Source organism: Accipiter gentilis, chromosome 18 (genome assembly GCF_929443795.1).
Source record: "Accipiter gentilis chromosome 18, bAccGen1.1, whole genome shotgun sequence".
Classification (NCBI taxonomy): domain Eukaryota; kingdom Metazoa; phylum Chordata; class Aves; order Accipitriformes; family Accipitridae; genus Astur; species Astur gentilis.
In genome coordinates, this window is record NC_064897.1 from 27,000,176 (window position 1) to 27,027,804 (window position 27,629).

The 27,629-nt window shown below is 56.0% G+C and overlaps 2 protein-coding genes across 8 annotated transcripts in view; both read right to left on the reverse strand.

The window, feature by feature from the left end:
* MFNG (MFNG O-fucosylpeptide 3-beta-N-acetylglucosaminyltransferase) overlaps positions 1-8,888 on the reverse strand; it is a 30,152-nt gene extending 21,264 nt beyond the window's left edge. For all 7 annotated transcript variants that reach the window (XR_007508788.1, XR_007508790.1, XR_007508789.1 and 4 more), the window contains exon 1: positions 4,244-8,888. Coding sequence is in view for 1 of the 7 variants with exons in the window: in XM_049822604.1 (XP_049678561.1) it covers positions 4,244-4,582 (339 nt within the window). In the remaining 6 variants the exon portion in view is untranslated. The remainder of the gene's footprint in view (positions 1-4,243) is intronic.
* A 95-nt stretch (positions 8,889-8,983) lies between these two features.
* Positions 8,984-27,629, reverse strand: part of CARD10 (caspase recruitment domain family member 10) — a 44,427-nt gene continuing 25,781 nt past the window's right edge. Inside the window, exons 3-22 of the mRNA XM_049822605.1 lie at positions 24,797-25,015; positions 24,295-24,432; positions 23,638-23,963; positions 21,555-21,737; positions 21,046-21,201; positions 20,791-20,916; positions 20,423-20,617; positions 20,178-20,324; positions 19,342-19,457; positions 19,047-19,087; positions 18,219-18,339; positions 17,549-17,729; positions 16,594-16,717; positions 16,000-16,240; positions 15,637-15,706; positions 15,187-15,286; positions 14,548-14,706; positions 12,219-12,340; positions 11,461-11,576; positions 8,984-11,214 (exon numbers count right to left, since the gene is read on the reverse strand). Coding sequence (XP_049678562.1) covers positions 11,007-11,214; positions 11,461-11,576; positions 12,219-12,340; positions 14,548-14,706; positions 15,187-15,286; positions 15,637-15,706; positions 16,000-16,240; positions 16,594-16,717; positions 17,549-17,729; positions 18,219-18,339; positions 19,047-19,087; positions 19,342-19,457; positions 20,178-20,324; positions 20,423-20,617; positions 20,791-20,916; positions 21,046-21,201; positions 21,555-21,737; positions 23,638-23,963; positions 24,295-24,432; positions 24,797-25,015 — 3,089 coding nt within the window. The 3' untranslated portion in view covers positions 8,984-11,006. The remainder of the gene's footprint in view (positions 11,215-11,460; positions 11,577-12,218; positions 12,341-14,547; positions 14,707-15,186; positions 15,287-15,636; positions 15,707-15,999; positions 16,241-16,593; positions 16,718-17,548; positions 17,730-18,218; positions 18,340-19,046; positions 19,088-19,341; positions 19,458-20,177; positions 20,325-20,422; positions 20,618-20,790; positions 20,917-21,045; positions 21,202-21,554; positions 21,738-23,637; positions 23,964-24,294; positions 24,433-24,796; positions 25,016-27,629) is intronic.

Here is a 27,629-nt window from a genome sequence, read left to right on the forward strand (position 1 = left end):
CAGCATGGGATTTCCCTCACCAGCATTTCAGAGTCAGAAATTTCCACTATGACAAATAATTCATCTTAAGAAAAGAAATTCTGAAACCCTTGAAACTTTCTGACATTTTCAAAACAAACAGAAATGTTGTTGCTGGAAATGACTTGCTTACAAATCTAAAACTGACTAGAAGTCATGTGTCTAATAAACATCTTATCTGATTGACTTAGAATAGGAATCTGCATCTTTCCCCAGATTTTCTACTTGTGAAAATATTCCAAGGTTCCCACTTTCCTCTTGATGCAAGGCAGGAAATGGTTTTTTTGCAGACACCCAACATGTTTCTGTGGGAACCCAAAGATGAAGGAACATTGTCACCATGGGGAACACCAGACTGTCCAAAATAACTGCAAAAAGGGGGGTATGAGTGTGGGCACTAGGCAAATCTGATTTCTCTGGCTCTCCCAAACCCTGACCTCCGTGGCATACCTTGGCTACAGTACTCCAGAGATGCTGGACTATGTGTCCTGGCTCTGTCCTGAAGGAAATCACAATAGCACAGGCAGCTGCCTGCATGCTCGTCTCTCCATCCCTCACGTCTCTGAGAGTGGGCAACCTGGAACAGCATCCCAGTGACCATCGCCATGTGTCCCTCAGCAAAGCTGCACACGATGGCTGGGACGGGAGAGAGAGACAAGGGCCCCGGCTAAAAATCTGCCTGGGGACCATTTGACCTGGTTACGCAGGTCTTTCTCAAGGAGACACCAGCCGCTGTTATCCCTACTAATGGAGCGCAGAAGAGATTCAGAAGGTCTCTCTGGCCACGCCAGACCTACTGTCCATGCTGCGGACATGCGAGCAGAGGAACTCCTGGTGTCACTTGTGTCCCTGCAGGCAAATGGGGTAGACAGAAGCAGCCTCCCCATCATACCCATCCTCCTGTTCTCCACCAGACCATCTATGGGGTCGTGCAGGATCTCCTGTCGTGGTGCCTCAGCGCACTGAGATTGGGCCAGGATGGCTGTCGATGGCACTGCGGGGCAGCCGACCCGGGCCTCAGGAGGGATGCAGCACGGAAAGCATCCCTCTGTTCTGGAATGGAGAAGATGGCTGGGTGGGAAAAGATGTCTGCTGGACGGCAGTGCCAGCAGTGATATGGAGCCACTGGTGTCAAACGGCTTTGCCTGGCAGCTCTTCATGAATGTACGAGCCCATGCAATGGATAAACACTAAACTTTGAGACCTCCTCACCCCAAATTGGGAAAGTAGCCTAGCAAGGAAAAACTAGGAAAAGGGAATAAAGATGTGGAATCTGACAATCCAGGGCCACGTTCATCTCCCAGGCTCCCGGGGTATCCCTTCTCTGGGAAGAAACCCCCTCCAAAATGCAAACACTTCAGCAGGGTTATTGTTGTGTCCTGTCCGGAGAAAGAATTCAAAATCTGTGGTGTGTTTGCAACACTGAAAATGTGAAAGCCAGTTCAGGATGGGACATTCAAAGGTTTCATTTCAATCGGTTAGATGTCTGGGTTTCTGAAAGGAGGGGAGGTGCTAGAATTAGTTGGCATTACCAAAAAAAATGCCATTTCAGACCAGAAACCTAGACTAATCTCCATCAAAACTACTGGGGCCAAGAATGTAAGCCACTCCAAGATGCTGCCCGGTCTAAACAATCATCAAAACCAACACTTCTGTTTAGACGAAAACCTTAACTGAGGAAAAGGTCTTTTGCTAAAATGACTTCCCCATCAAGCTCAAATGGAAAATTTGTCGTGGAGCAGTTCTCAAGAGGCAGAGCACGGTCCAGCGAAGAGTGCCCACCTCGCACTTCCCCTTCCCCATCTCCCACCAGCTGCATATCTTCTCTTCTGTCTAAACGGCACAGTTTCAGGGAGAATATCTCTCTCTCTTATTGACTACCCTGACAGAGTCCAACATAGAGGACTTTTAATTTGGCTCCCATTAGTCTGTCCTAGCCATAAAAACCACAGCTGTTCCTGCCTCCTGTTACAGTCACCTAAGCCTGACCTGTGAGGTCTGAGTTGCTTTCTCCGGGAGGACACCACGCAGGTAATCGGCTCTGAAACCAGGCTTAGCATCAGCAGCACAGTCAGCTGCTAAAATTTCCCCGCTGGCCACCTGCAGAGAAGGACCCACCGAAACGGTCTCCAGCCGTGAGTAAGGGCAAGCGAGACAGCAAGACGGTGGGTCAGCCCTAGGAGGAGGTAATTGCTCTGAGACTGGCTCTTAAAGCCTATGGCTCTCCATAAAGGCTCAATAATAGGAGGTCTGGTGCCCTATCCCTGACCCCACAACAAGTAAATGTCCTTTGCAAATTGAGAACTCGCTCTTTTTTTTTTTTTTTTTTTGCTAAGCGAGGTTTCTATATTGTCAATTTTTCAAAACTAACCCTTTCTCCTACCTCCAAAAAAACCCTTCAGCAGCAGCATATTTAAAAAAAAAAAAAAAAAAAGGCTTTTGACTTTCATGTATTTCTCCTTACCTCCCTCCCTGCCCCCGCTCCCCTGCCCTCAAAGCCATTTAGTACAAACAAAGAGAAGAAAAACATGGAAAATTGAGGAGTGGGGAGGAAAACACTGAGCTTGCAACAAAAATTGATAACAACAAAAACCCACTTTGTTTAAAAATGACTGATGCTCCCCCTCTACCCTTCCTTCCTATTCTCCTGCTCAGTCTGTGAAGCTTTCCTAGAGGCTGGCAGCAGCATGGAAAATTCAACACCTCTTCCCAGGGTTGGACATCATTTGCCTGCCAAACAGAGAGGGTCAGATGAACCTGGGGAGCTAATAGCTAATTCCTGTCATCAGCGGAATGGCCAGGCGCCTGTTTGTCAAAAGCCCGAGGAGGAAAACACGAGCTGCTCCTTAAAAACCCACTCCAAAAGCCCCAATCACAATAGCTTCATGCCAGTGCAGCCATGCGGTTGGGTTTGTTTTCTCCAAAGAGCTGTTGGGCTGAGGTCAGGTGGAGAGGAGAAGCGCATCTGGAGGAGGAAGCCGGGCATCTCAGATGCCGAGAGGGACACGCGGGCAGGAGAAGCAGCGTGCTCAAAATAGGACACGGCTTCCTGTGACGACCGCAGCAGACCAGACAGTTGCAGCACCATGAAGTGGAAAACCACCCTTACCCAGAAAACCCTGCATTGCTTCAAGCGCTCTCCTACCCGATACCTCCGCCCCCGTCCCCCTTCTTTGCTGAGGCCTGAATTTTGTCTTCTAGGTGCCCGTCACACACAGGCAGAGGCAAAAAAAAACCCAACAACACCCTTTGGGGGCAGCCCCAGGATTTCTTCTTTCTTGAGGAGCAGCTCTGCGAGGGAGGGAGAGAAGTACTGGGGCTCTGGGGAGTACTTCTGCCCACCAGTAAGCCAGTCTCCACAGCACCGCCAACGTGGTGCCCCACATCAGTTCCTCTAACAGGAAGGAAACTCTCCAAACTCTTGCTTTAGCAAAGGGTGGAAACATCAGACCCACAGCTAAAAAAAAAAAAAAAATTTAAAAAAATCAAATATGCACCCACATCACTTCAAGGTCATGCACGTGGGGGATCTGCCCAAGAAAGCAAGGCACGGATTGTGCCGATGCACTGGGGAGTTAACAGGGCTGCAAACACCCCTGCTGTACCCCAGGAGGTCCTCCAGCCCCTCCTGCCTCGCTGCACCACACCGTCCCGGGGCGAAGGGTGCCCAGGCGCAATGCGGGCATCCTGACGGAGGGTCGAAGGGAGCCACTCGGCTCGAAACCTAGCAAACCCGTGGCACTAGGAGGTAGAAAACCACCATTTCATACAGACCCAGGATGGTCTGTGCTTTCAGTCTGGTGCAGCCCAGGCAGTCTGCGACCCCTGGTGTTACTGGTTTTAAAAAAAAAAAAAAAAAAAAAAAAAAAAAAAAAAAAAAAGAGGAAATTAAATCCCTTGCACATCAAGCTGAAAGAGGCAGGCTTAGGTTAGGGGCAGGTGATGCCTGCTGAGAGCACTCGTCCTCCCAGCCTTCACGGGAAGAGCCCACACAAGCTCTTCATCCTCTCTGCCAGCCTTTCCCAGGAACCAGCTACGGGTGAAAGATTTTGCTGGGTAGCATCCCCCTTTCAACATGAACAGAAGTGAGAATTAGGGAAAACGAGGCAAAGTACTGGGGGGGATTGCAGTGCCCAGCCTCCCCTTCCTTTGGCCTTTATCCCCCACCACCACCGACACCCCGTTACTGAACCCCCCCCTCTCTAGTCCGAATCCACACGCTCACCTGCTCTCTGGCCTGCGATATCCACGTGTCCAGGAGCAGCTCCATCCTGCTCTGGTGAAATCTCTTGGTTGTCTTCACGGCTATGAAAATGTCCCCAAGTGTCAGGCGTTCCTCAGTCCTGTATCCCACCGGAGGACGGACTTGCAGGTCCTTCTGCTCCCTGCCACCATCTCCCTCTGGGCTCACTTTGCTCCGTTGCTCTGGCTTCTCCGAAATCCCTTCCCTGAGCCCTGGGTACCGAGTCGTGTCCTGAGCCCCACGGTGCCGCACGGAGAAGAGAGTCACGCTGACAAGGAAAACTGCGGCTCCAGAGAGACCATGGATGAGCCGACGGCCCATGGCTCCCAAATCGTTCCCGCCGCAGCCAGTATCCTCTTGAACAAGGACAACCTCTGCATGTACCTCCGCGTGAAGCTGTCCGCTCTTCTCGAAGCCTCTGAACGGGCAGAACCCGCCGAGAGCGAGGTCTGAATAGGATGTGGCCAAGGAATAGGGTGGGTGAAAGACCAGAAAGCCGAAGAGACAGCAGCCCCAGCGGATAGCGGCGAAGCGGAGGGAATTTTCACAGACTAAGAAAGCTCGATGACCCAGCGAGGCAGCGACACGTGATGGGAAAATACTCCGGGGCGGCTGGCAGGTGGCTGGCACAGCCTGCCAGGAGGAAAGCGAGCATCTCCGCTCCCGTCGGAGAGGCTGAGGGTCCCAGGCTGAGGGTCGAGGACTTGGCAATGGAGATCAGAGCCATCCCTGAGGACTCTGGACCGATGGCATCAATTCCCCAGAAGACACCAGCCCACCCGTCCAAGCCAAGGGCTGCGGAGCGGAGGCGAGCGGTGGGCGCAGGGCTGCAGGGAAGGGACGGGGTGCCATGCATGCGGCGGTTGGGGGGGGGGTTCTCCACCTGCACCCTCCTCGCAGCTCGTTTTTGCTCCCTTCCAGCCCCGGTCCCCCAACCCGGCCCCGGGTCCCGCCTCCGGGCATGGGGCGGAGCGCCAGCCCCGGGGGGAGAGGAAGAGGATGGAAGGGTGGAGGATGAAGAGGGGGGGTGGGGGGAAGCCCTGGCTCTGGCAATGGGTTTGTCTCACCAGGGCTGGGACACCTCCAAAGTGACAAACAGCTGATCTGGGAGGACAAACCTGTTGCTTGAGTGTTTTCCCCGCTCCTCCGTGACCGTCCGGGCGGATCTCTGCAGCCCTGCGCTTTTGCGGGAGGAGGGCAGGGTGGCATGGATGTGGGGCTCTGGTGAAGTTAAGGTGCCAGGTCCTATACCGAACCATGTTTCCCCAGGAATTCCCCCAGCCCCAGGCTTTTCCTGTGGGAGCTGCTTTGAATTGCTGCCCCTGCCTTCTAACCCCGTCTTGCCTCCCCAAAGTGGGACTGTGTGTCCCCTGCTGCCCCCCCCCCCCATATGCCCCAGAGTCTCAAACTAGGGTCTGACCCCCACTTCTGATGCCCATCTCCCCAAACCAGGACCCGGACCCTCTCTGCTCTTGAAGGTCCCTTTCCCTCTGCCTCCAGCCCTGTGTCCCCCCCCCACCCCATCTCACATCCCCACCAGGGATGCCCAAGGAGACCCTGCTGCCCAGATGGCTGCAGAGCCAGGGACGCTCACAGGAACAGGTACACCAGCAGCAGAGAGTGCGAGGGAGGGTCTGCCACCTCCCTTTCAATGTCCACGGCTCAGTGTCACCGCTGAGTTTACATCCCACCCAGGTCCTTGGCCCCTCCAGCAGGGCTGAGCTCAGCCACTTGTCCCCTGTGGCTCTTGTGCTGTCCAAGATGATGTTTCCTTTTCCCCTTCCCCAGGCAAGAAAGAGGGGTGTCACCTCCCTCTATGGAGAACCCCAGAAAGTCCTGCAGGCACAGCAGCAAACTGGCACCTCCAGCTCCTTCCCCCCCCCCCCCCCATCATCCCCCCACCGCTGGGCATGGCCACCTTCACCCCAGCCCTTTGGGTGCCAACGAGGCCAGTCTGGGGCCGTGGCACAGAACGTGCTGAGTGTAGCTGAGCAAGTCCTGCATGGAAAAGGCTTTCCAGGGATAGGGATACCAGAGACCCTCAAAAAGTGTGAGAGCCCCTCCCAAGACAAAGACCACCGCAGATGGGAAATTTTGGGGTCAGCACCACGGATCGCTGCAAGCTGTTACTGGTTTAGCTGGCTATGGGGTGGATGACCATGAAGGTCCCCTTCATGCTACCTCTAGGCCACTTTACAGAGCAGCTGGGGGGTACAGAGAGGCAACCAGCCCAGGAGGGGGGTGATACCCACACCCCCACCCCAGTAGAGCGGGCGTGGGGACAGCAGGATGGTAGTGCTCTACATACGCTGCCGAAATCAGAGCGTCTCCTCAGGGAGCTGCAAGCTGTGGGCATCCAATCTCAGCATACCAAAAAAAAAAAAAAAAAAAAAAAAAAAAAGATAAGAAGTAATAAGATGGGGACCTGGGAGAAATGGGAGGGGGCGGACATGGTGCCATGTGGCAAAGGGCCCCCCCCATGCACATAGCAGATCATGGGACCTTAGAAAAAGGGGTCAGGGCAGGGACCAGGGTCTCCCTGTTCCACACTCCCACCGTGTGTCCGGACACTAGACATTTTCCAGGCACACAGGGCAGACCTCCCTGCAGGGTGTGAGAGGCTGAAGGAGTTAATGTCTCAACCATTGTGGTGGGGCAAGTTCTGCTTAACGACTGACTCTGCATAACAAGGAACTCTGCCCAGCAAGGAGCCCCAGGAGAAGAGCAGCCCATCAGCGCCCATCAGCAACAGGAGGTGGGGGGCAAGAGGTTGACTGTCTGCCCACAGGAGGGGCAAGGATGATGAAAGGACACAAACTGGAGCCCCATGTGCCCAAGTCCACCGGGACTGACTGGATGGACCAAAGCTGGACCCAGGACCAGTGAAGTCTTTCTCTTCCCTTTCCCTTTCCTGTAATCCCTACACCTCATCCCTGCAGACACAAACTGTTGACCAAGTCTGGGACTAGGAGCGGACCCAGCCACCCCTCGGCTCCTCTCTGAGGAGTCTAGAAAGCGAGGGGGTCTGCTCCGAACCTCCTGACCCAGCGGGAGGGCTCTCCTTATTGTCTTCCCTGACCTGATTCCCAAATAAGCAAGGCCTGTAGTATATGTTTGGTGATGTACGGTTAGCATATGTGACGGTTTACTGATGTGGTTTCATACCAATTCTTGTTGTGAGCAAATAAAAATTGAGTTTTGTGAGTTAAAGGAACCCTGGTGTCGTTTCAACCTTAATCCTGACCTGGGAATTGGCAAACCTGAGTCATCGTCCTGAGAAACTGGGACGTGACACAGGGCTAAAACCATGTGCCCAGTTTCCCCAGGCCTCGCGCACACACTTTTACTCCAGCCCTGTCCCTGGCTACAACTTTTTTCTTTTGTAAGGAAAAAACCACTGAATCCACTCTTCCCTCCTCCCATGTATTTCTCTGAGTCTCCAAGACTCCTAGCCTTCCCCTGAAGCAAGAACATCTCCAGAGCATCTCCCATATCCCTTTGGAGGGTCCCTGCAGGTTTTATTTTTAGATCCCTTTGAATAGCAGTGCTTTCTTACACTGATGTGGGGCAGGGGGGGAGTTGTTCACCTTCAGACCTTACATTGCTGCAGGGATGTGAAGCTGGTATGACTGATTCACTGCCTCTGCGCTAAATACTGGGATTGCTCCCATGGCTAGCCACTTCTCCTGAACCAGAAATTAACCTCTCCGAGTGCTCCAGCTGCACGCCAGCAGCCCCAGGCAGCTGTAAATGCAGCTTCCATGGCTCCCAGGCACCCTGCAGCACCTCCCAGCCCTGGCCTAGGAGATTATCTGGGAGGGAAAGGGAGACATAGGCAGAGGATCCTTAGGGATGTCCCCAAAAACCATACAAACGTGATTCAAAGCTACCTCGTACAGGGCACAGTGCTGGGAAGCGGAACAGGTCAGACCCAACCACGTACAAACCAGAACGTGCCCGATGCTAGAGGCGAGCACAGCCTGCTTCTTGCGCTGCGAGACACCTCTTTCTTCTGGGGTGCCAGGGATGGGGGGGGGGGGGGTCATTCTGTGCCCAATCCTGCCCTGGGATGGGGCTCACCGACCCATCATTGGGGGGGTGCGTGGGACAGCAGACCCCCATGCTGCTGCAGCTCTGCTGGGGCAGGGGGGGCAGCGAGGAAAGGGCCGGTGACTTCCCAGGGGGGGACACACTCTGCCTTGCCCATCCCCTCCCTGGAGGGAGAAATCTTGCTCTGGGTGACGCGTTACAGAGGTTTGCACAAGGCTGTTATAGCTGGTAATTGGTGCCCAGGGCTGCTAATTGCGTTCTGCCTGTTACCTAACCCGTGACTCATTCCTCCAAGCAGGCAGCCAACCCCCCCAGAGGTAAAAAGAAGGTGGGCTGGGGGGTGCAGGGCAGCAGGTGGGTCATTTATGTTTTGCCTTGGAGCCCTCTGCCCCGCTTCTCACCCGTGTCCAGAACGAGTTGAAGCTGGATTTTGAAAGCCTCAGGGGGAGACAAGATGGATAAAGAGAGGGTCTGGAAGAAGCCCATGAGCAGGCAAGGCAGTGCTGCCTGCCGCTTGGAGAGCTGGGCAGTGCCAACCTGCCTCCCAGCAAACTTCTTTTGCCTTCCTTTCCCTCCGGCTGACAACACTGATGGCCCAGGGAGGTGCTGGAGGACATCCATTTATTTGGAGGGGGCTTGCTCTTACCTACCCTCAGTTTAGGCCATAGGGCTGGGGGGGGGGGGGGGGGGGGGGGGGAAATTGCCAGTGCCAACTGGCAGGAGGAGTTGTGTAGCCCTGAATCACAGTGCTTCACAAAGTGTTTTCCCTGGGTACTCAAGCGCTACTTTTTTCCCTGTGAAGATGCAAACTCTAATCTCCAAATCCGTGCCAGGGTGGCTGGGAGCTTGCCTTGGGACTTGTCTTCTCATCAGCTCAACAAGAGTCCCAGTTTGTTTGCCTGCAGGGCAAGCACCCTCCCCGGGGGCTGGCTGTGCCGGGATGCTCGGGCTGCATCCCCTGGAGTGGATGTCATTTGGGAGCTTTCATCTGGAGCCTAGTGTTACACCAGTTCCCCCCTTCCCTGGGAGGAGAGCTGCATTGCTCCAGGGCAGAGCTGGGACTTTGCTCTACATTTTCCTGACGGCAGGTTAAAATCTTTTCTTTCCTCCCCCTTCACTCTCGTCCTCATAAAAGACACAGGCAACTGGTTTAGAGCCTGAAATAACACCTCACAGGGGACCCATGAAGATCAGCAAGTTAATCTTTGCTCAGAGCTTCAAAAGTGCATGGCACTAGCAGTGCCCTCATCACAGGGGCAAGGAGGACACAGAGAGGACTTGACTCTGGTGCTTGTTGCCCATCTTCTCCCCCTGACCCCACGATCGGTGGGCTCAGCCCTCTGCCTCATGCCTCCCAGAGCCACAGACTCCATTTTCCTCTTGCATGCCCCAGGAAAGACCATCTACCACCACAATCACCGCCTCTCCGTGGCGTGGGTGTCCTGGCACCCCTTTCCTATAGCAGGGCTGATAACGGCGATTGATTAGGAGTCAGGACGGTGCTAGGGCGGGTGAGCACGGTTGCTGCTACCCAAACCCTCCGTCCTCCCTCTGCCAGAGTCTGAACACACACTCGGCCCCATGTCAGGGTGAGAACAGCCCCCAGTGGAGGGGCACAGCCCCCAGCCTCCTGGCAGCCTGGCTGGGCTCAGTCTTGCTGTTGTCCCCAAGGAGGATGAAGTAGCCGACTCGTCACTTCACGATAACCAGGGCATAGAGGGATGTGAAGCTCTAGGGACCTCAGCCAGACACATCAAGTGAGCTTTTCCCTGGCTTTTCTAAAGCAACCTGGCCACCATCAGCACTGGGGAGAGGCAAGGGACTGAAAAACTGGAGGCAAGTAAAAACAGGAGGGGGCTTGGTCTGTGGCACGCTCAGCCTGTCCTCTCCCCACACCTCTGGCTGCCCTACAACAGCAAAAGCAGCGCTCCCTCCTTCCCCTGGAGGGTCGGGCAGTTGGGTCTCAGCTAAAGGAGGAGAAAAATACCCCGTCATGCATCACCTAAACCTTCCCAGTTAACACACAAGCCCACAGCCTGCCACCCATTCCCTTTACGAATGGTATTTAATTCTCCTTTATATGCAGTTTGCCAATAAAAGGCTCCATTAATAATTTACAAGCAATAAAGAGTACAGCTCCTGTAAAACGAGGGTTGGCTGCGAGCTTAGTGTCACTCCAGCCGTGGCGGGGCGTTGGCACACGAGCCGTGCTCCCTGCGCCGCGGGGCCGGAGACGAGGTAGACGGGGGAAGATGGGACCCAGAGCACACAGTGCCGCAGGGCAGGGGAGATGGAGGCGATGGGAGAAGGGCTTCAAATGTGCGTGAGATACGGTCCTGCGCAGCCTCATCCCACACGGTTCCCCTACGTTCCCCATCTGGCAACCTGACCACGTACCGGAGACGAGGGCAGCCCAGGGTGATGGGGAACAGCCCACGAGGGTGTTTTCCACCGTGTCGGTGGAAGACGTGTCTCCAATAAAATACAAAAAAGCTCAGACGGGGGAGGCAGCACGTGTTAACCCCGGCTCTTGGTGGCCTCAAGGGGACCAGAAAGGCTTCCCCTGGGGGTCTTTGCTGCCGGCATCCCCTCGGGGAGGGAGGACACGCTACCTGGAGGAGTTTGGGGAGGCAGGGACCTCCGCGAACATCTCTTGAGGACGGTAGCTGGCAGTGCCCGCTCTGCTACCCCCAGCTCAGTCGTCGCCCTCCTCGATCCAGAGCGGGCGGGTTTGCTCCTGGAAGATGCATCCCCGAACCACCTTGGGCAGCTCCTCGGCGTGGCTCCAGGCGTGGGGTTCCACGCGGGCCCAGGAGCACGGCAGAGTGTGGAGAGCCTGCTCCGCACCGCGGCACACCTTCAGCACCTCCGAGTCCCGCTGGCCCACCTTCCCCAGCAAGCTCCTGGGGAAAACACGGGGATGAGCGTTACCCTTGGCACAGAGAGATGGGGTGGCAAAACCAGCCAGGAACTCCCTCATGTGTATAAAAAGCCGATTTTCCTGCCCTTTTTCCCCTCACAGCGGCCAACTCCAACACGCGCACAGTAAGTGGTCCCACCCCGATCCTTGTCTCTCCCTCTGAACAGAGACAAGGGTTTCTCTCTCCTCCCACGATACCCTTCATCCATGCCACTCCGTCTTTTCTTACCTGAGTCCTCTAACGTTCTTCTCAGTGACCTCGACATGGATAACGATGGGGTATATTTCACTTTTAATTAGATCCCTCACACTCTGAACTCCCAGCTCTAGCAGGCAGTGTTTATTCTGGAAGGGAAATTGAATAGATTTACTGATTTAAATAGAGAAAAAATAACCCCAGTCCCTGACAGTTACATTAAATCAAATCCCATACTGTGAAATATCATTGCTTTTCCAATAGTAATTCCATTAAATGTGGAATTTACAGACAGTGCCAAGAAGGAAGGGGAGTATTAAAAAGCAGGGTCACCCACTCCATCACCGCCAACTCAAGAGCCCACTGGACCCCTCGCTCCGCCACAGCCCATCTTCACATCATCTTTGTCATCGCTGTCACCCACAGCCCCACGTTTCTCCATCTGCCCTGAGCAGAGCTGTTGCCGCTTTGGCGAAGATGAGGAATGTGAGAGCAGGGAGGTCACATCTGCACGTGGCATTTCCCACCACCTCCCCCACGAATCCCCAGTTGCCATTTCTTTCACCTGAGCTCAACAGAGACTCAGAGGAAAGTCCGTATCTGCTGCTCCACGCCGCCACAGCACCTGGACCTAAAACACCCTCCAAATTACACAGCCCCCAAGCAAGCAGCTCTTTCTCTATCACCACACCACCTTCCCTCTTCCCCCACTCGGGTGTCCCTTCCTCTCCACCAGTCTGAACGGGGTGCCCCATCCTGACCCTCTCTCCCCACACCAAACAGCTCAGCACCTTCTCCATCGCCTCTCGGATCATGCGGATTCGCCCGCTCTCCCTCTGGTTCTGGGGGGCAATTCTAGACACAGGGTGCTCCTGAGCATGGGTTGCGCTGGGATCCCTTTCTGCCAGCTTCTCTGCGAGCCAAGAGGAGATATGAAAAGGGAGACGTCAGCCCCTTCTCCCTCTTGCATGTACTTTCTACGTCAGATCCCGCACGTTTGCTGCCGCGCTGATGCTTATCGAGTTCAGTGTTTATGGATTCCGGAGAGTGAGTCTAATTATACAACATTACACATTGGCACGGATCTCCTGCAGCATTCTGCGTACAGAACAAGCAAGATATCACAGCTGAAGACACCTTGCAGGGCAAGAGCAGCGCTTGTGCTGCAGTACCGCAGCAGCCTAAGCCAGCTCACAGCCATTATCCCGCTTCCCCACTGCCACGCTGTCCCACCCCCTCCATAACAGAGTATGGCAGAAAAATAATCACTTTTTTTTTTTTGCCAGGTCGTTTTTCTGCAGGGTTTGTGAGCTGCACAGGCTTGTAGATGGCTCTGGCGAGCGGCAGGGCTGGGGAAGCAAGAGGAGCGTGCTTCTTGGCGTGGGAGAGTGGGAGGAAGATGGGCGGCAAGTTGAACCTCCTTTTGTCGGTGACAACTTGAGCCACCTCCCCCTGCTCGGAGGCAGAAGGACAGCACCCAGCAGCGGAGCCAACGCCAGGCGGGAGAGCAGAGAGAGCAGCAGAGAGGTGATGCCGAGACAGAGAACTGGGGGCAGAGCTGGCAGGACAGTGGGGTCCGGCACGGTCAAAGCAACGACTGCCAGGTGCCCTTGGTAACTCCCAACATAAGACGATAAAACGCACGGACACAGAGACCTCCCCGGGGAGCCACAGGCTCCGCAGCCCGACGCGGCTGAAGCAGGAGTTGGGTTTTACCCGCTGACCGCACCGCTCTAGGCAGCTGCCCATACTGCTGCCGAAACACGAGCAAGGGGCTGCTCGCCCCTAAGACAGAAATAAAGCAATGTATTTAGGGGAGACAGCATGTTTGGAACTGGGTCCAGAGCACGTTCCGGCTCTCCCAAGCCCCAGGCTGGCTGGGCATCCTCTGCTACCTCTGCCTGGTGGCACAGGTACTTCCCAGGTAGAGCCAGATCCTGCAAAGCCATCTGTTTCCTTTGGCGGCAGTAGGCTCCTGTGGAAGATCAGTTGGCTTATGCTAACTCTGCACTGGCTGGGGAGCACTCCAAAGGAAAATACAGGAGCGAAGAAAAGAGAAATGGCTCGGGGCTCCCGGATCACCTTCCTTCCCTTCCAACAGGCAAAACTGACAGGGGAGAAGGGACGTTTTGCCCTCGGTGTAAATTCTCAGCTGCAGTAATGGCTTTGAAGCCTGTCCCCATGCAATGTGAGGGGGACCCTGCAGAGGGCTCAGTAGGACAGCATATATGGCCAAGTCACTCAGATAAGAAGCCCAGCGGCCAAAATTTGCAGAGCCATCCTTCTTCAGCAAACCAGAGATTTTTCACTACCTCCATCACCACCCTCCAAAAAAAATAGACCGACTCATTTTTCAGCCCTGCAGCTGGCAAAGGGAGAACTCTAAACACGGGGAAAGGAGAGAGATGGAGAAGGAGGAAAGAAGGAGTTGTCCTCTGCGAAAATTCCCTATGGGAGAAAAGCCCTTTCCCCAGCAGCCTCTGGAGTGGTATGTCAGCCTCACGCTGCTGGCAGAAGGAAGGGGACAGCAGCACTAAGGCTGACCCTCTCATTCCTGCAGAGGAAGAGCCGGTATGAAGTCAACCGGCAGATCCCACCTCACCAGGGACTTCATCTCCGGGAAGAGCCACCCAGAGCAGCAACGCAACGGCCACCGCCACCCACTCAAGGGAATGGAGAGCATCCCCATGCCCCAGGAGACCAGAAGGGAGGGCTGGCTTCCCTGTGGGCCAAAAGGGATGGGACACAGTTAAAAATAGGAGGGAATGTCTTGCAGACACTCAGCCCAAAACGATGACCTGTCAAGAGGAATTGTCTGGATGACTGAGAGACCCCCACGCTCAGCCGCCGAAGAGGCACCTCATGTGCTTTCCAAGAGTCCCATCAGACCATATCTCATACTTCCAAGACTAAGAGCATCTCTTCCCTGAATTGGGCTGACCAAGACCTCCACAGAAGTGACCTCTTTGAGCAACACCTTAGCTTCCCACTGTATGGCTAAGAAGTGGCAGGAGGTAAAAGGGGAAAGGAGCCCTCAGAAGGAGATTTGCGTGCTTTACATCGCTCAGCCACAGGCCCCTCAAACAGCCCCGGACGTATCAGCCGCCCATTGCTGCCTACCTCCTGGGCACACGTGGAAGTCCAGGCGAGACGTGGGCAAGTCCAGCAGGTTCCTGATGAGCCGTGGTGCAATGCAGTTAGGTGACAGCACCACAGGACGGGGCTTCTTGACCACCACAGGGCGCACCAGGCTGTAAGGCTTCAGGTTCACGTCTGGGTCTGGAAGTCAGGAATGAAGAAAAGAAAGCCAAAAGGTGAGAACATGAAAGACCAGCCTGTCACCGGCCCACAGACCATCCCATTCTTCCTGTACCATCCCTTCACCCTGACTCATGGAGGCACCTACCAACCATCCTATGTCCCAGGTGAGATCCTACCCTGGTTACAACACTCACTCGCACGCAGATATGCTGGCTGTAGTCTCCCTTGCCCGTTTTCTGGGACTCCCTTGAGTTACACACCAGTTTATTCTCCACAAAGAGTTAGAACCACAGAAGCAATGGAAAGCCCCAGAAAACCCGGGAAAAGGAGCAGGGGCTTTAAATACGCACAGGCTTCCCCAAATCCCTTTAGCAGAGTTATAAGGGGGAACTTGGGCAGAGAGACTGAGGCATCCCAGTTGCCAATGTCCCTTCAGTGCCCACAGGGGACGACGGGGTCTCCAAGGGTGATGGGGCAGGCAGAGGGGTAACAGCTCACCCGAGCAGGGGTCCAGCCACAGCTGCTGAGGGGGCTGCTCCGGGCTCCTCTGCGGTTTGGATTTCACCAGGCGCAGTTGGTCCAAGGCCCGTTTCTTTAGCTGAGGAGAAAGCGAGGGCGATAAGGCTGAGAGCATAGACCATTTCACACACACACACACACAGAGCTGGCTGCAGAAGACCCGCTGGCAAAGGGGATGGAGCGCACATACAAAAATCATGGGACCGGGTCTGCCACCCATCAGGTTCAGTATGGGAAGTGCGGAACGGGTAGGAAAGCAGCCACAGAGCAGTAACACTGCCTGGGCTATAAGCCCCTGCTCTGCTTGCTAACCCAGCTGCCACCTCTGTACGAGCTGGTTTACCAACAAAGCGGGGCAGATTGCGTGCCAAGGTGGTGGGGCGGCCACAGGCACACACACAGCTCTCACTGCCGGCTTCTTCGGCTTACGTTATTTCTGTGGCCCCTCTGCTGCCCAGGCGTCTGGCCCTTCTCCTGGATCTTCAAAAGCTGGTGAGCCCTGAAAAGACAGAGAGCTTGCACTCAAGCAGTTCTAGAGCCCCCAGGGACCGTAGCCTGCTGTGATCCTCCTCGCCAAACCTCACAGACCTGCTGAAGCACAGGCATATCAAAGCCCTCTCTCAACCTCCCAGTCTCTCAAGGGCACCCAACCGCTACCGCACCGCTCCCCATACGAGACTCGGGCAGCCCACACTATTGAGAGAGCAGTCTGCACCTCTCAGGACTCCTAGGGGATGCTCACCGCAGAAAAATGGGGCAGGTACCCTCTGCCTTCCTCCTCACCCTGGTTACCTGCTGTAGTTGGGCACTGTCCCCTTGTCCAGGTCCCGCATGGTCAAGGGATCGACGCGGGAGCAGTACCACTCCAGCCGCCCTTTGTGCATGGTGTCCGTGACATGGAGGATCTCCCGACACTTGACGCAGAGTGCGTAAGGGTCTGACGGCTCCAGGAGGGACAGGTTGGTGCGTACGTAAAACGAGTCTCCAGAAAACTTCCTCCCTTCTTCCAGGGCTTCCCGCAGAGGCTGGTATCCTGGAGCAGGAGATATAGGTCACCATAGGCAGGGACACAGGAGACAACCGTCACCGATAAGATAGCCAAGTCCCCAGCACAGCTATGATGCTACGGATTGGGGTCGGGGGTGCAGAGGAGGCAAACAGACAGAAGGTCTGTACCTCCATCCCGTAACTCAGAGGATGCACAAGCCACACCAGACAGGGAAAGCTACCGGAGCTACGGCCAACCCCTGTGTCAGACATGGTGGCCTAGGACCAAACAGGAGAGGAGAGAGAATAACTGAGATTTACCTCCAGGGCTGCGCGGAGGGTCTGGAAAGGGAGGCAGAGAGCTCGGGCTCAAAGGAGACCCAGTTGCCAGGGTCTTACCTTCCAGGTCCAGCCGAAAGATGAGACTAGAGGGCTCATCCCAATGAAGTAGACTCAGGTAGGCGACCTCCCGCGTGCAGTTTTCCAGGGAAAGCACCTCTTCCTTCAGCGACGGCACCCTCAGCTAGCAAGGACCCGATGCCGTTAGACCTAAGGGCTGGAAGAGCAGGGTCTCCCCCAGCTCCCTCACCCATCAGGGTTACACAAGAGACATTACAGAGCGAGGCAGGCCTGGGGAAAGCTCTTCCTGAGGACAAGGCATCCTCAGTCTGCCTCTGGTTCCCTCCTCTGCCTCTGAAATACCTGCTGCCAGCCACCACCCAGTCCAGATGCTGGGCTGCTGTGAAAGCAAATGTGTGTGCATGAACGCACGTGGGAGTGGGGGCGGGAGAGTGGGGGGGGTTTCAGTTACAAGTGGGATATTAATTCAAGTAGTGTAGCTGTATTTCAAGTGGTGCCAATTCTTGCCAAAACAAATGCCCTTCCCTCCCTCCAGGAGCTTTCTTCAGAGCAATTATTCTTTATAGCTCAGGAGGGTCACGAAGGCCTGAGAAATCTTGCTCCAGAATTGATTGCTTTGCAACAGGCGTGTGTGGGACGCAGGATGCAAAGTGCTCTGATATACTACAAGGTGACAGACAACTCCAGGGACACATAGCCATATTGCCGTCTTAATTGTGTGACTGCTTTTTGTTTCTCCCCTCCCACAGCTGAAGGAAGTGTTTCAGAAGGTCTTAGCATTTTTACACGAACAGGTCCGCTCGAATGCCACGAGACCTGGATGGGTGTTCGTGCTGCATAAAGCTCTAGGCAGGGAGCAGTCCTGGGAAACAAGAGAAATGGAGGTGGCCTTCAAGCTGGGTAGAGGTCAGCTTGCACTAGGGATCACTCCACACTCCCTGCGTCATCCCAGGTGCCTTGCAAACCCACAAAGTGAGCCCATTCCCGGACTCACCTCAATGAGCCGGCACCCTTCCCTGAGTCCTGCATCCTCGACCTGCGAGCCTGGCTTGACCCACTGGACGTAAATCCCTGTCCTGTTCCCTCCAAGGATGGAAATATCTGCTGCGAGCCTCTTCTCCTGGGGTGAGGGGTTGCTGGGGTGACCCATACTAGTGAGCTGTACCACCAGTGACCTGGCAAGGAGAAATACCAAGCCCAGCAACTGAAGTTTGCTGCCTTTTCTAAGAACCGGTCCCCTATGCCTTGTGTCCAGCTACAGGGTGTTTTTTGTACTGAGCACTGCAGTACAGAGCTTGTCATGCAAAGCCATCACCAGGGCTCACACACAATTCTTAGGAACTCCCACAGACCCTTCCATCCCACCAGCCCCAATATCGAAGCCAAGCTGGGCTCCCACACTCCTGTCCCTACCTAGACAGATGTGTTTCCAGCCCAGGGCAACATCCCCACCCCTGCCATAACAAACGGGACAGTGCAAAAAATTGGAGTCCCTCTAGGAAGGACGGACTATAGGATCTTCATTCCTCTCCTCTCCCACTAGCGAGAAAGCCTGCAAGGGGGAACGCAGAAAGGAATAGCCTCCCAAGCGTGGTCCCCCAGCACCATGAAACGTCCCCCCAAGCAGCCGGCTCAGAATGCCTAGCTCAGAGAGCAGCAATCACCTCCTGGTGACCTCCTCACGGCTGGGAAGCGCGGACAAGCAGATCTCCGACTTCACCCTGGTGTAGGTCCTACTGGAAGAAGAGGAGAAGGCCCCGAGAGAGGTGCTAGCAAAATCACTGCCTAGGAAAGAGAGTAAGAGGGAGACGGGGCACATCACCTCTCCGAGCGCTGCAGGGAGCTCACGTTCTCGGGGTGGAAAGGGTCTGTCACCCCTTCCTGGGCATTTTCTAGCATCTGACTGGGAAACAGGCTGCAGAGAGGCTTTGAATGGTCACCTCCCTGGAAAGGGTTTCCCATGTCTCCTGAGAACAAGCAAATCTTTGCTCCCTTCATCAGCATTTCGGTCAGAAGGCAGTAGCAGCCAGGGTCACCTGGATGTGCCCAGACATCAGCCACCAGCACCCACCACAGGACCTGCCAGCACCAGAGCCCCACTCCAGGAGATTTACAACCCATCACCAAAGTAGTAGCGGATGAAGGGAATATCCAATAACACCCCAGGGCAAAGGCATTTCTCTCTTCTGTTACCTCCTCCCCCAGCTCCACATCAAGTTCTCCATCAGCGCAGCTCTCCACAATTTAAACAGAGCTGATGTGAATAGCTACCTGCTATGCAGAGGAAAAGCCAGCTTTTCCAGCTGCTGTGCCTGGCAAGGCACTGGGGGGGACACATGTGGGTCCGTAGCACCCTCCTACGGGTGCAGAGCCCTCACAGTGAGCTGCACAAACCAAAGGCTTGAGGGAGGGTCAGTTGTCCAACCCCTCTCCCCACAGCCACCACTTCTTTTTATAGTTAAGCCCTTTGGGGAAAGCCCCCACCCTGGTACCTGTTGCATCCTCAATGCTGCTAAAGGAGCCACAGGACAAGCTACAAAAGAGACACAAAGGGGAGCTGTGAGGCAGCAGCTTTTCCAAAGCCTGTTTGCATCCCATTCTCAACCCCATCCCCACAGCCTTCTGCCACCCCCGCAGAAGCACCCCCCAGCCAGCCCCCAGCCCCCAGCCAGCCTTCCCACTCTCAGTTCCCACTTCAGGTTCCTTCCTCTCCTACCAGACTGCTCTCCCTGGCCCCCACAAGCCCCACAGAGGAGACACAGACCCAAGCAGCACCCCAGCGATCACCTTTTGTAGGGCATGCACCTATCTTCCCGCTGCCGACGAAGGATGGAGCCGATGCAAGGTGGGAAGGGGAAAGTGGAGAGGCGGTTGATATCCTTCTCGCTGTCAGGAGTCACCTCCTTGGGCAGAGTGAAAGAGAAATTCCTGTTAACACCAACACCCAGCACCACCTCTCCCCTCCCTTCAGGCCAGGTTGCAAACAGCTCCTTGGGTACCACATGCCTCTTCAGGGATCATCCACATCCCAGGGGCACCTTGTTTTCCCAAGAGGAGAGCATGGATGGAGACGCATGACACCGCACCCCCATCTTTTTGCAATGTACAAGCTGTTGGAGTAGCAGCAGATGAAAGGAATTTCCAGTCTTGTTCTTATACCTCACTTTTAGCCACCATGCACACAAAGGCGCGAGTAACCTGTGGGACTGCCCATTTTAGGGCGCTCTAGGAGGATGAGAGGTCAAAGAGTCAAAGGAAAGAACCTGACTCCCTTAAAAACAATACGATGCTGCTACAGGATTCAAAAGAGATAGGATTTAGCCCGCAGCATGTGTAGATTACACAGCTTTTAGGGGAGGATAACATCTTGCATGAGGCTGTTGATTCCTAGGGCGTTACATGGGATGAAGAGGCTTTCAGTTCTCCCTCTTGCCCCCCCAGCTAAAGCGCTGCACACTTTGCACACTAAGCTTTGCATCCGGGATCTGCTCCCACCTTACACACCGCTCCATACCCAGTCTCCCACCAAGTCACAGGCCCACAATGAACCCGCTCCAATGCCTCTGTGCCCTTCTCGAGCAGCGTGGGTCCCTGCTGCCCTCAGCTCATGGTCAAGCACTCACCATGCTCTGAATGGCCGAATCTCCTGGGAACGGGATAACAGAGACCCCCAGCGCATCCACAAGCCCAGTCGTAAAGCTGGTAGGGTTGTCTACGAGGCTCCAGGTGCTGCTGAGGTTGGAGCAGAGGGAGTAGGAAGAGCTGCACATCTGGGAGAGAAGGGACCCCATCATCCCACTGTGTCCCCCAGAAATCAGTCCTGAGCCCTCTGCCTTCTCTGTTCCCTTTTCTTTCTAGCCACCCTCACCTTGCCCAGGCTGCGGCCGCCTTGGCACCGCTGCAGCTGTGCCTCCAGCGTGCTGTTCAGCCCTTCTGCCTGGCTCAGCTTGCTTAGGAGCTCGTCCCGCTCCTCCTCCAGGGCCCGCACACGTTTGCGGTACTGGTCCTTCTCGATCAGGCCCTGGGAGTACTGTAGCTGCACCCCATCACGGCTCTGGATTGCCTGCAAGTAGCCAGGCTGAGAGTGAGAAAAGGCAGAGAACTGCGCTACTAACCCCTCCCTCCCACCCTGGCGTGGATGGAGAAGATCCGCTGGGGAAGGAGGGGGTAGCCAAAGCAGAGACAAAAGCCCTGGTCCTGCTGGGAGGTGGAAAGCCAGTGGGAAGAGCAATTTACCTGGTCCCGCTCTTTTTCGATCTCCTCCAGCTGCAGCAGCACCGTGTTCATACGATGCTTGTAGAGATCGCAGTCCTTCTGCAGCGTCCGGTATTTCAGCTGCAGATCTTCCACCTCCTGGAGGTACTGGCAACGAGCGAGCGGCGAGCATTAGCCCTCCTGGAAGCAACTGCTGTGGTTTCCCAGCCCCTTCCCTCCCCTCTCTTCCAGGCCCTGCTCGGTGTGCAGGGACAGGGGCGGTGATGGATGCTCTACCTTATCTCTCAGCTCTTCGGCCCACTGCAGCTCGTTCTGCAGGGAGTTGAGTTTCTGGCAGAGATCCTGCCGGTCGTCTTGGGCTTCCTTCCAGTCGTGCTCCAGGATATCCAGCAGGATCTGCTCCGAGCCTGGCACTGGACCCTCACCGGGCTTCTAGGAGGCGAGAAGGTACCGTCACTGTACCACAAGCACCGAGGGAGCACCGGACCAGGGCAGAGACAGGCAAACTGGCACGACGGCCATCATCGCTCCTGCTTTAATCTACTGTGCGCTCCAAGGCACAAAGTCACACTTGTAAGCACATCCAAGAGCCACAGAGCTGGAAGCAAGGACCCATCACTACCCAGAAGCAACGGCAGCCACCACGGCCAAGCAGTGTCCTCAGAGGAAGGGACAGGCCAGCCCAGGACAGCGATTTCCCCCATCTTCCCAGTACCCACGTCACCAGCACTGGGGATGCCCCAGGGAAGGAGGTGACCCAGAGTCTGCCCTGTCCCGCCAGGTACCTGCAACATGCCCTGCAGCTCCTGCAGCGATGCCGTGAGCCGCTGGTTCTCAGCCCACAGCTCAGACACGGCGTCGGGGTGGCCCCGCTCCTCCGTCTCTCGCTGGGGCGGCGCAGACGCCTGTTTCCGCAGCAGGCTGCACTCCTCCTCTAGGCTGGTCACTTTGCATTTCAGCTGGTCCACCTGCAACCCAGGGAAGAAAGACGGTCCGACACACATGGCCCTGCACCTCTGCCTTAGCGGGAGAGCGAAGCAGAGAGGACGCTGGGCAGAAAAAAGGGTCTGGAGGCGAGGAAAGCGAGGGCTGGGCAACCACGCGAAGGAGAATCCTACCGCTGGGCCAAGGTTAGCACAGCTGCACACAAAAGTTTTGCCCCGCAGGGCAAAGGAGGAAGATGCACTTGCGTAAGCGCATTCAGTCTCAGGATCCTCTCTCGGTGCAACAACTTTCTCGCTACCTTGGGGCATCCCCGGTACAGCTGGCCTTGAGCCTGGGTGGACTAGGGACTTCTGGGTTGAGTCTCTCAAAGGCTTCCCGGCTTGTAGAACAGCTGAGAAAGAAATTTGCAGTAGAAAAATCCACTGGGGGCTATCCAGTATGGCGAGGTCACCTCTAGCCTGGGAAGCGTTTGAGGCTCAAGCTGCCGGAGGCTGCGGGGAACCACAGATGCATCATCAGACCCTGGGCTGCTCTCACACTCCTCCACCAACACGTCACTGGAGACAGGGGAGGTCAGTTACTTTTGGGAGTGAGGGAGGTCTTCACAGACCTGTAACAACTGATGAGGTTGATCAGAGAAGCACAGTTTCCCAGCCAGGTAAGGCTTTGAGAGCAAAACAGGGCAGGGGAAACCTATCAAAGCCACTGAGCACTAAGCAGCACTGCCAAAATTGCCAAGGAGGGAGTCGGGAACTGGATTACTTCTGCAAATCTGCCCAAAAGACCTAGAATGACTTCCAGGGACCGGTAACTTCCAGACCCTGAAGCCAGGAGGCGAAGGCAGGCTGGGACCTGGTGGCCCACCCTGCTTCCAGGGGGATTTCTCCACCCCACAGTCACCTGCAAGCAATTCACCTCCCTGCTCGGAGGAGACCCAGGGGAGCTGGCATCGGCAGGAATACCAGATAAAAGGTAGGGGAGGATCCCAGGGCTGTTAGAGCAGGATGAGGAATGAAAGGTAACCACGGGGCTGCGTGAGAGGTCCAGGCCCAGACCGGTGGGAGGAATGCCAGAAGGCAGCAGAGCACTGAGGAAACTGATTTATTAATAAGTTCCAGGTAGGGCTGTCCTTGCCCAGGCAAGAAATGGGCGCGTGTTTGCTGGAGGTGAGAGCTTGGCAGCTGGAGCGCAGCGTCATGAATTCCTTCGGGTATGCGGGGCATGAGTCTCCCAAACGTCATGAGAGAGACGAGGAGGTGGTGGGGAGCGGCGGGGCGGGGATGGACTCTGGGCTAAAACGCTCCTACGAGCGGCAAGGCAGGCTGGGCAGCTCCAGGCAGCCCACACGCACCCAGCACCCCGTGTGCGGGTGGCTGCACAGCCACCGTCCTCACTAGAAAGAGGAAAACACAAGCCCTTTCCCGGGGAAGGAGTAAATAGAAACAGGCAGCTTGACAGAACCGGCTGCCTCCTGCATGCCTGTGCTGCCTGGCGCCCACCGGCAGAGCGGGCAAGCGCAGGGCAGCGAGCGCGTGCGGGAGCAGACGGGGCATCTCCTGGTACCAACGGCCAGGCTGAGAGAGCCGAGAGATGCTGGGCAAGGCATCACCCCGGCATCTCCTCTGAGAGGTTGGTTCTGGCTCCTCCAGGTGACATATCTCCAGCCGCAGCAGGAGCTGGTGATGTCTCTCCAGCTGCCCCGGGGCAGCGGCGAGTCTCCCATGCCGTGCTCGTGACTTGGATGCTCTGCCCTGCTCAGGGCATGCTCCCCATCAAGAGCAGACACCCCAACAAGTGTCCCACCTGCCATCAGCTCCTTCACGCGCCTGGGCCACCACACGTGGACACCCACGTGCATCCCTTTCGGCCGTCAGACCCCCACCACCTCTCACCGCCAGCCCCCCGCGCTCCCCGGGGCCGTACCACCAGCTGCAGGTCGCGGCTCCGCAGCACGGCCATGTTCTTCTCCTCGCAGAGCTGCGCGTAGCGCATGGCCATCATGTAGTTTTCGTCCTTCAGCCTCAGCAGCTCCACGCTGTTGGTGTCCCACTCCTCTCTCAGCCGCTGGCAACGCTCCTGCACCTTCAGAAGCTCCTGTAGCTGCTGCTCCAGCCGGGCCTGCTCTTGCTCCAACGCCTGGTTTTTCACCTGGAGCTGATGCTCCTTCAGCAGGTGCTCCTTCCGCTGAGCCCTCACCTTCTTCACCTCCATCATCAGGAACTGAGTTAGTCCCTCAGGGCCTTCCTCATCTGTGCGGGAGACAAAGGAGTATCATGTCCTGGCTGCTGAGACAAGGGTAACCCCCCAAAAAAAAGCAAGCAACCCAGCGCTCTGTTTTCCATCAAGGGGTGCCAAGCTCTCCTGTGGGTCTGCAGCCCTTCTTGTCCCAGGCTTACGGCATGACGGTCCGTCACACACGTACATACGGCCCCTTCCCTTCCAGATCCAGAGCACAGAGCTCTCAGGGCTCCTCGCACACAGGTGGTGTGAACCAGGGTTTTATACACAGATTTACGCACAGATTTCTGGCCCTTCCCACGCAAGCAGCAGCTGAAAGGGGGACGAAGCACCTGCCCCTACCCAGGATCATAGAGCAGCGCTGGGCTGGCTCCCTCCCTGTTAGCCGGGTGTAGTGCTCCGGGTAGTAAAACTCTAAAGATTCCAGGAAGGCTTCGTAGCCTCGCTTCCCACGGCGCCGGAGGATGTCCATCAGATAACCTGGAAAAAGGGATAACGAGCTAGGATGAATTCCCTACAAACCAGAGAGAAAACAGCACAGACCAGCTTCGTGATACGAAAGAGCATCGCCACCAGTTCTGCCTCCATCCACAAGAACGGGAATGGCCAGAGGAGGGAATGGGGTGGGAGCGCTCCCCCTTTCCCCCAGGGGGAGGCTCACAGAGGATGAGACGGAGATCTGGCTCCAGAGCATCCCAGAGAACAACAAAGCCAGGGCAGCGCTGCAGCGAGAGCGATCAGGAAGCCACACCACCACGTGCTGGGTAGCATCCACTGCGTGTCAAAACCAGGTTGTCCCCCACAAACCAGGCCTATCTAAGTGCAAGTTTGTGTTTTCTCCCACCTGTCTGGTTGCTTTTGCAAGGGAACCGGCATGAATTCAGCACCTCCTCCTCATCCTGCTCGTCTATCACACGGCACTGGCGCAGGTACGGGGTGAGCTTCGCAGGGTTCAGGGAGCGGGTCAGCTGGTGCCGTGCGCTCTCAATCTTCTCCCAGATGCTGTCTTCTTCCTCCTCCTGCTCCGAGAGGCTGCAGGCTTGGAGAGGGGCATTCTCCAGGGCTGGGAGGATAAAAGGAAAGAGAATGTCTGAGGAATGATGGAGCAGCACAGGGTAAAAGGCATGAGTAGGTGTGGGAGAACATGAGTCGAGGTATGGTCCTGCAAATGATTCAGTAGTGTTACAAATGGGACTCAGATACATCAGAAGCCGTTTTACATACAAATTGGTCCAGCAGGATCCTGAGTGCCCACCCACAGCCTTGGCTATGCAGGAGGCAGAAGACAGTGGTACATAAAGGAGTTAGGAGTACATACAGTAAGAAGACTAGGGAAAATGTCATCTTCACCCCTGAAGCACACTTAAATCCCCCCAACCATCACGCATCTTCCCTTTTTCCCCATCCCCGAGAACAGGAAACTTTCAGGAGCAAGAGTTTTCACAGCCTGGGACATGCTCTCTCACACTGGGGTTGGAAAGGAGGGTTTCCCTGGGGATCCATTTGCCCTGGGCACATCCCAGGCATCAGTGACCAAACTGAAGTTCCCAAGGGCACCGTCCCGTGGAGCACCTTGGCTACAGGCACTGGAGCCAAAGGGGAATCGCAGAAGCGTATCTTCCATGTATATTCCACATATCCATGTGGAGCCCTGGAAATACATAGCAACAAGGCAATGCCTCTGTCAACCAAATAAAGTAAGAGGGACGCCCTGAAGTCAGCGGACCGAAAACTCTTGGAGCAGCGGTGAACCTGCTCCATGAAGTCCTACAAGCTGTGATGAAGCAGGTACGTGCAAGGAGCTCTCTTCCCAGCTTGTGTATCAACTCACCCAGCGTTATCTATTTTCACTTGAGAAACAGAATCTGCTTCCCAGGCCAGCACAAATCCTTTCAGCTGGCAAGGCAAAGGAGAGCAAAGATCTTCTGAGACCTAGAAGCCATCCCTCCTCCCCAGCGCGCACCGTTACCTGCCGCTTTGGTGCTGGCATCGAGTCCAGCTTCCCTACCCCAGCCACACAAACGCCCCCAAGGGCAGTGTAGAGGTTCATGATGCATGAAGGCAGAGGGAAGGAAATCTCCCACTCTTTTTTCTTTGGTTTTTTTTTTTTTCTTTCTTGTGGTAAGAATGATATCATGCGATTTCAGACAGCCAACTAGCACAGCAAGAGGGATAGCTAAGAGCGCTGTGCAGAAGTTAATCCTCCAAGTAGAAATATGGGAGGCTCAGGGTCTGCTGGATGAAGGATAACAGGAAAAGAGAATTGTTGAATCCACAAAAGATACTCAAGTGTCTCATTTCCAGCACCAAAGGGCTTAGGAGCCTAAATACCGATACAGATCTGGATTGTCCTAGGTTGAATAAAGAAAACAAACTGCCTTTCTTGCAGAAACTGATGTCTCTCGTTTGGGACAGGCTCGCTTGCCACAGGGACACAAGTATGCAGAAGGAGGACGCAACAGCAGGTCACAGAATTTGCGCTGGTTTGAGCTCCGCTCCTCGGCAGCGGATTTATGCCTTTAAATCAAAGTGTTTCTCTGAGCAATCCAAGCCGGCTGTGCCAGCAACTACCAGACAGAGAGAGGGTGGAGGGCTCTGGGAGCTGCCTGGGGTACTTCTGCCCGGGGTACCCCCCCTCCTGCCCGGGGTACCCCCCCTCCTGCCTGCCGCAGCCCCCCAAGCCGGGGGTTGGGGGGGGGGGGAAGGAGGCCGCCCTTCCCCTTTCGGCCAGCCCGAAGGCGCCCTTCGAGGAATGGCGAGCTGGAGGCCAGCCCTGAGGAATTGGCTGGGGAAGAGGAAGAGGAGGAGGAGAAGAAGAGAAGCAAACACCCCCCCCCCCCCCCCCCAAATCCCATGCGAAACCCACCCACCCCGGCGCTTAGATAGCAGCCTGCGGAGGAAAAATGGGCACAGCAGGGCTTCATCACCCCGAAGGGTTCCGCAAGACCCTCTTACCCACCCGGGGGTCCCCCCCCTTACCGGCCATCCCCACCGCCGGGCGGGCTGCGCCCCGCTCCCCGCTCCGCTCCGCCGCCGCCCGTCTCGCCTCCCCGGCAGGTGTGTCCGAAACGTTCTCCCCACCCCGCTGCACCTTCCTTCCCTCCCTCCCTCCTTCCCTCCCTCCTCCAGCCAGCTGGGAGGGAACCGGCAACCCTGCAGGCAATGCAAAACCCAGCCCTGCCCGCCCCCCCCCCCCCGCCTCCCCTCCCCGGGGGTCGCGGTGACACCGACCACCGGCAACCCCCCCCCCCCCCCCCCCGGAGCTGCTGAGACCCTCCGGCTGCTCCTCACCTGGGCGAGCTGGGGAAAGGCTTTTCTCTGTGTGTGTCCCGTCTTTCTCCTCTTCCTCCCCCCCTCCTCCTCCTCCTTCTCCTTCTTCTCCTTCTCCTCCTCCTTCTCCTTCTTCTCCTTCTCCTCCTCCTTCTCCTTCTTCTTCTCCCCCCCTTCTTCTTCCCCCCCCAGCCCCGGGCTGGAGCTGCTCTGCGGAAGGATGTGGCTCGCCAGTGACTTCTCTTCCGAAACGCACCCGGCTTCACCCACCCCCCCTTCCTTCGCCAGACCGGCGGGGGAAGGGGTTACCCGGCTTGGCCTCCCAGCCAGGACCCGGCCCCGGGGCCATGGAGGAGGGGGGGGTGGAGAAATTCTGCTGGCAGGGTGCAGCCTCCCCAGCTCTGCCT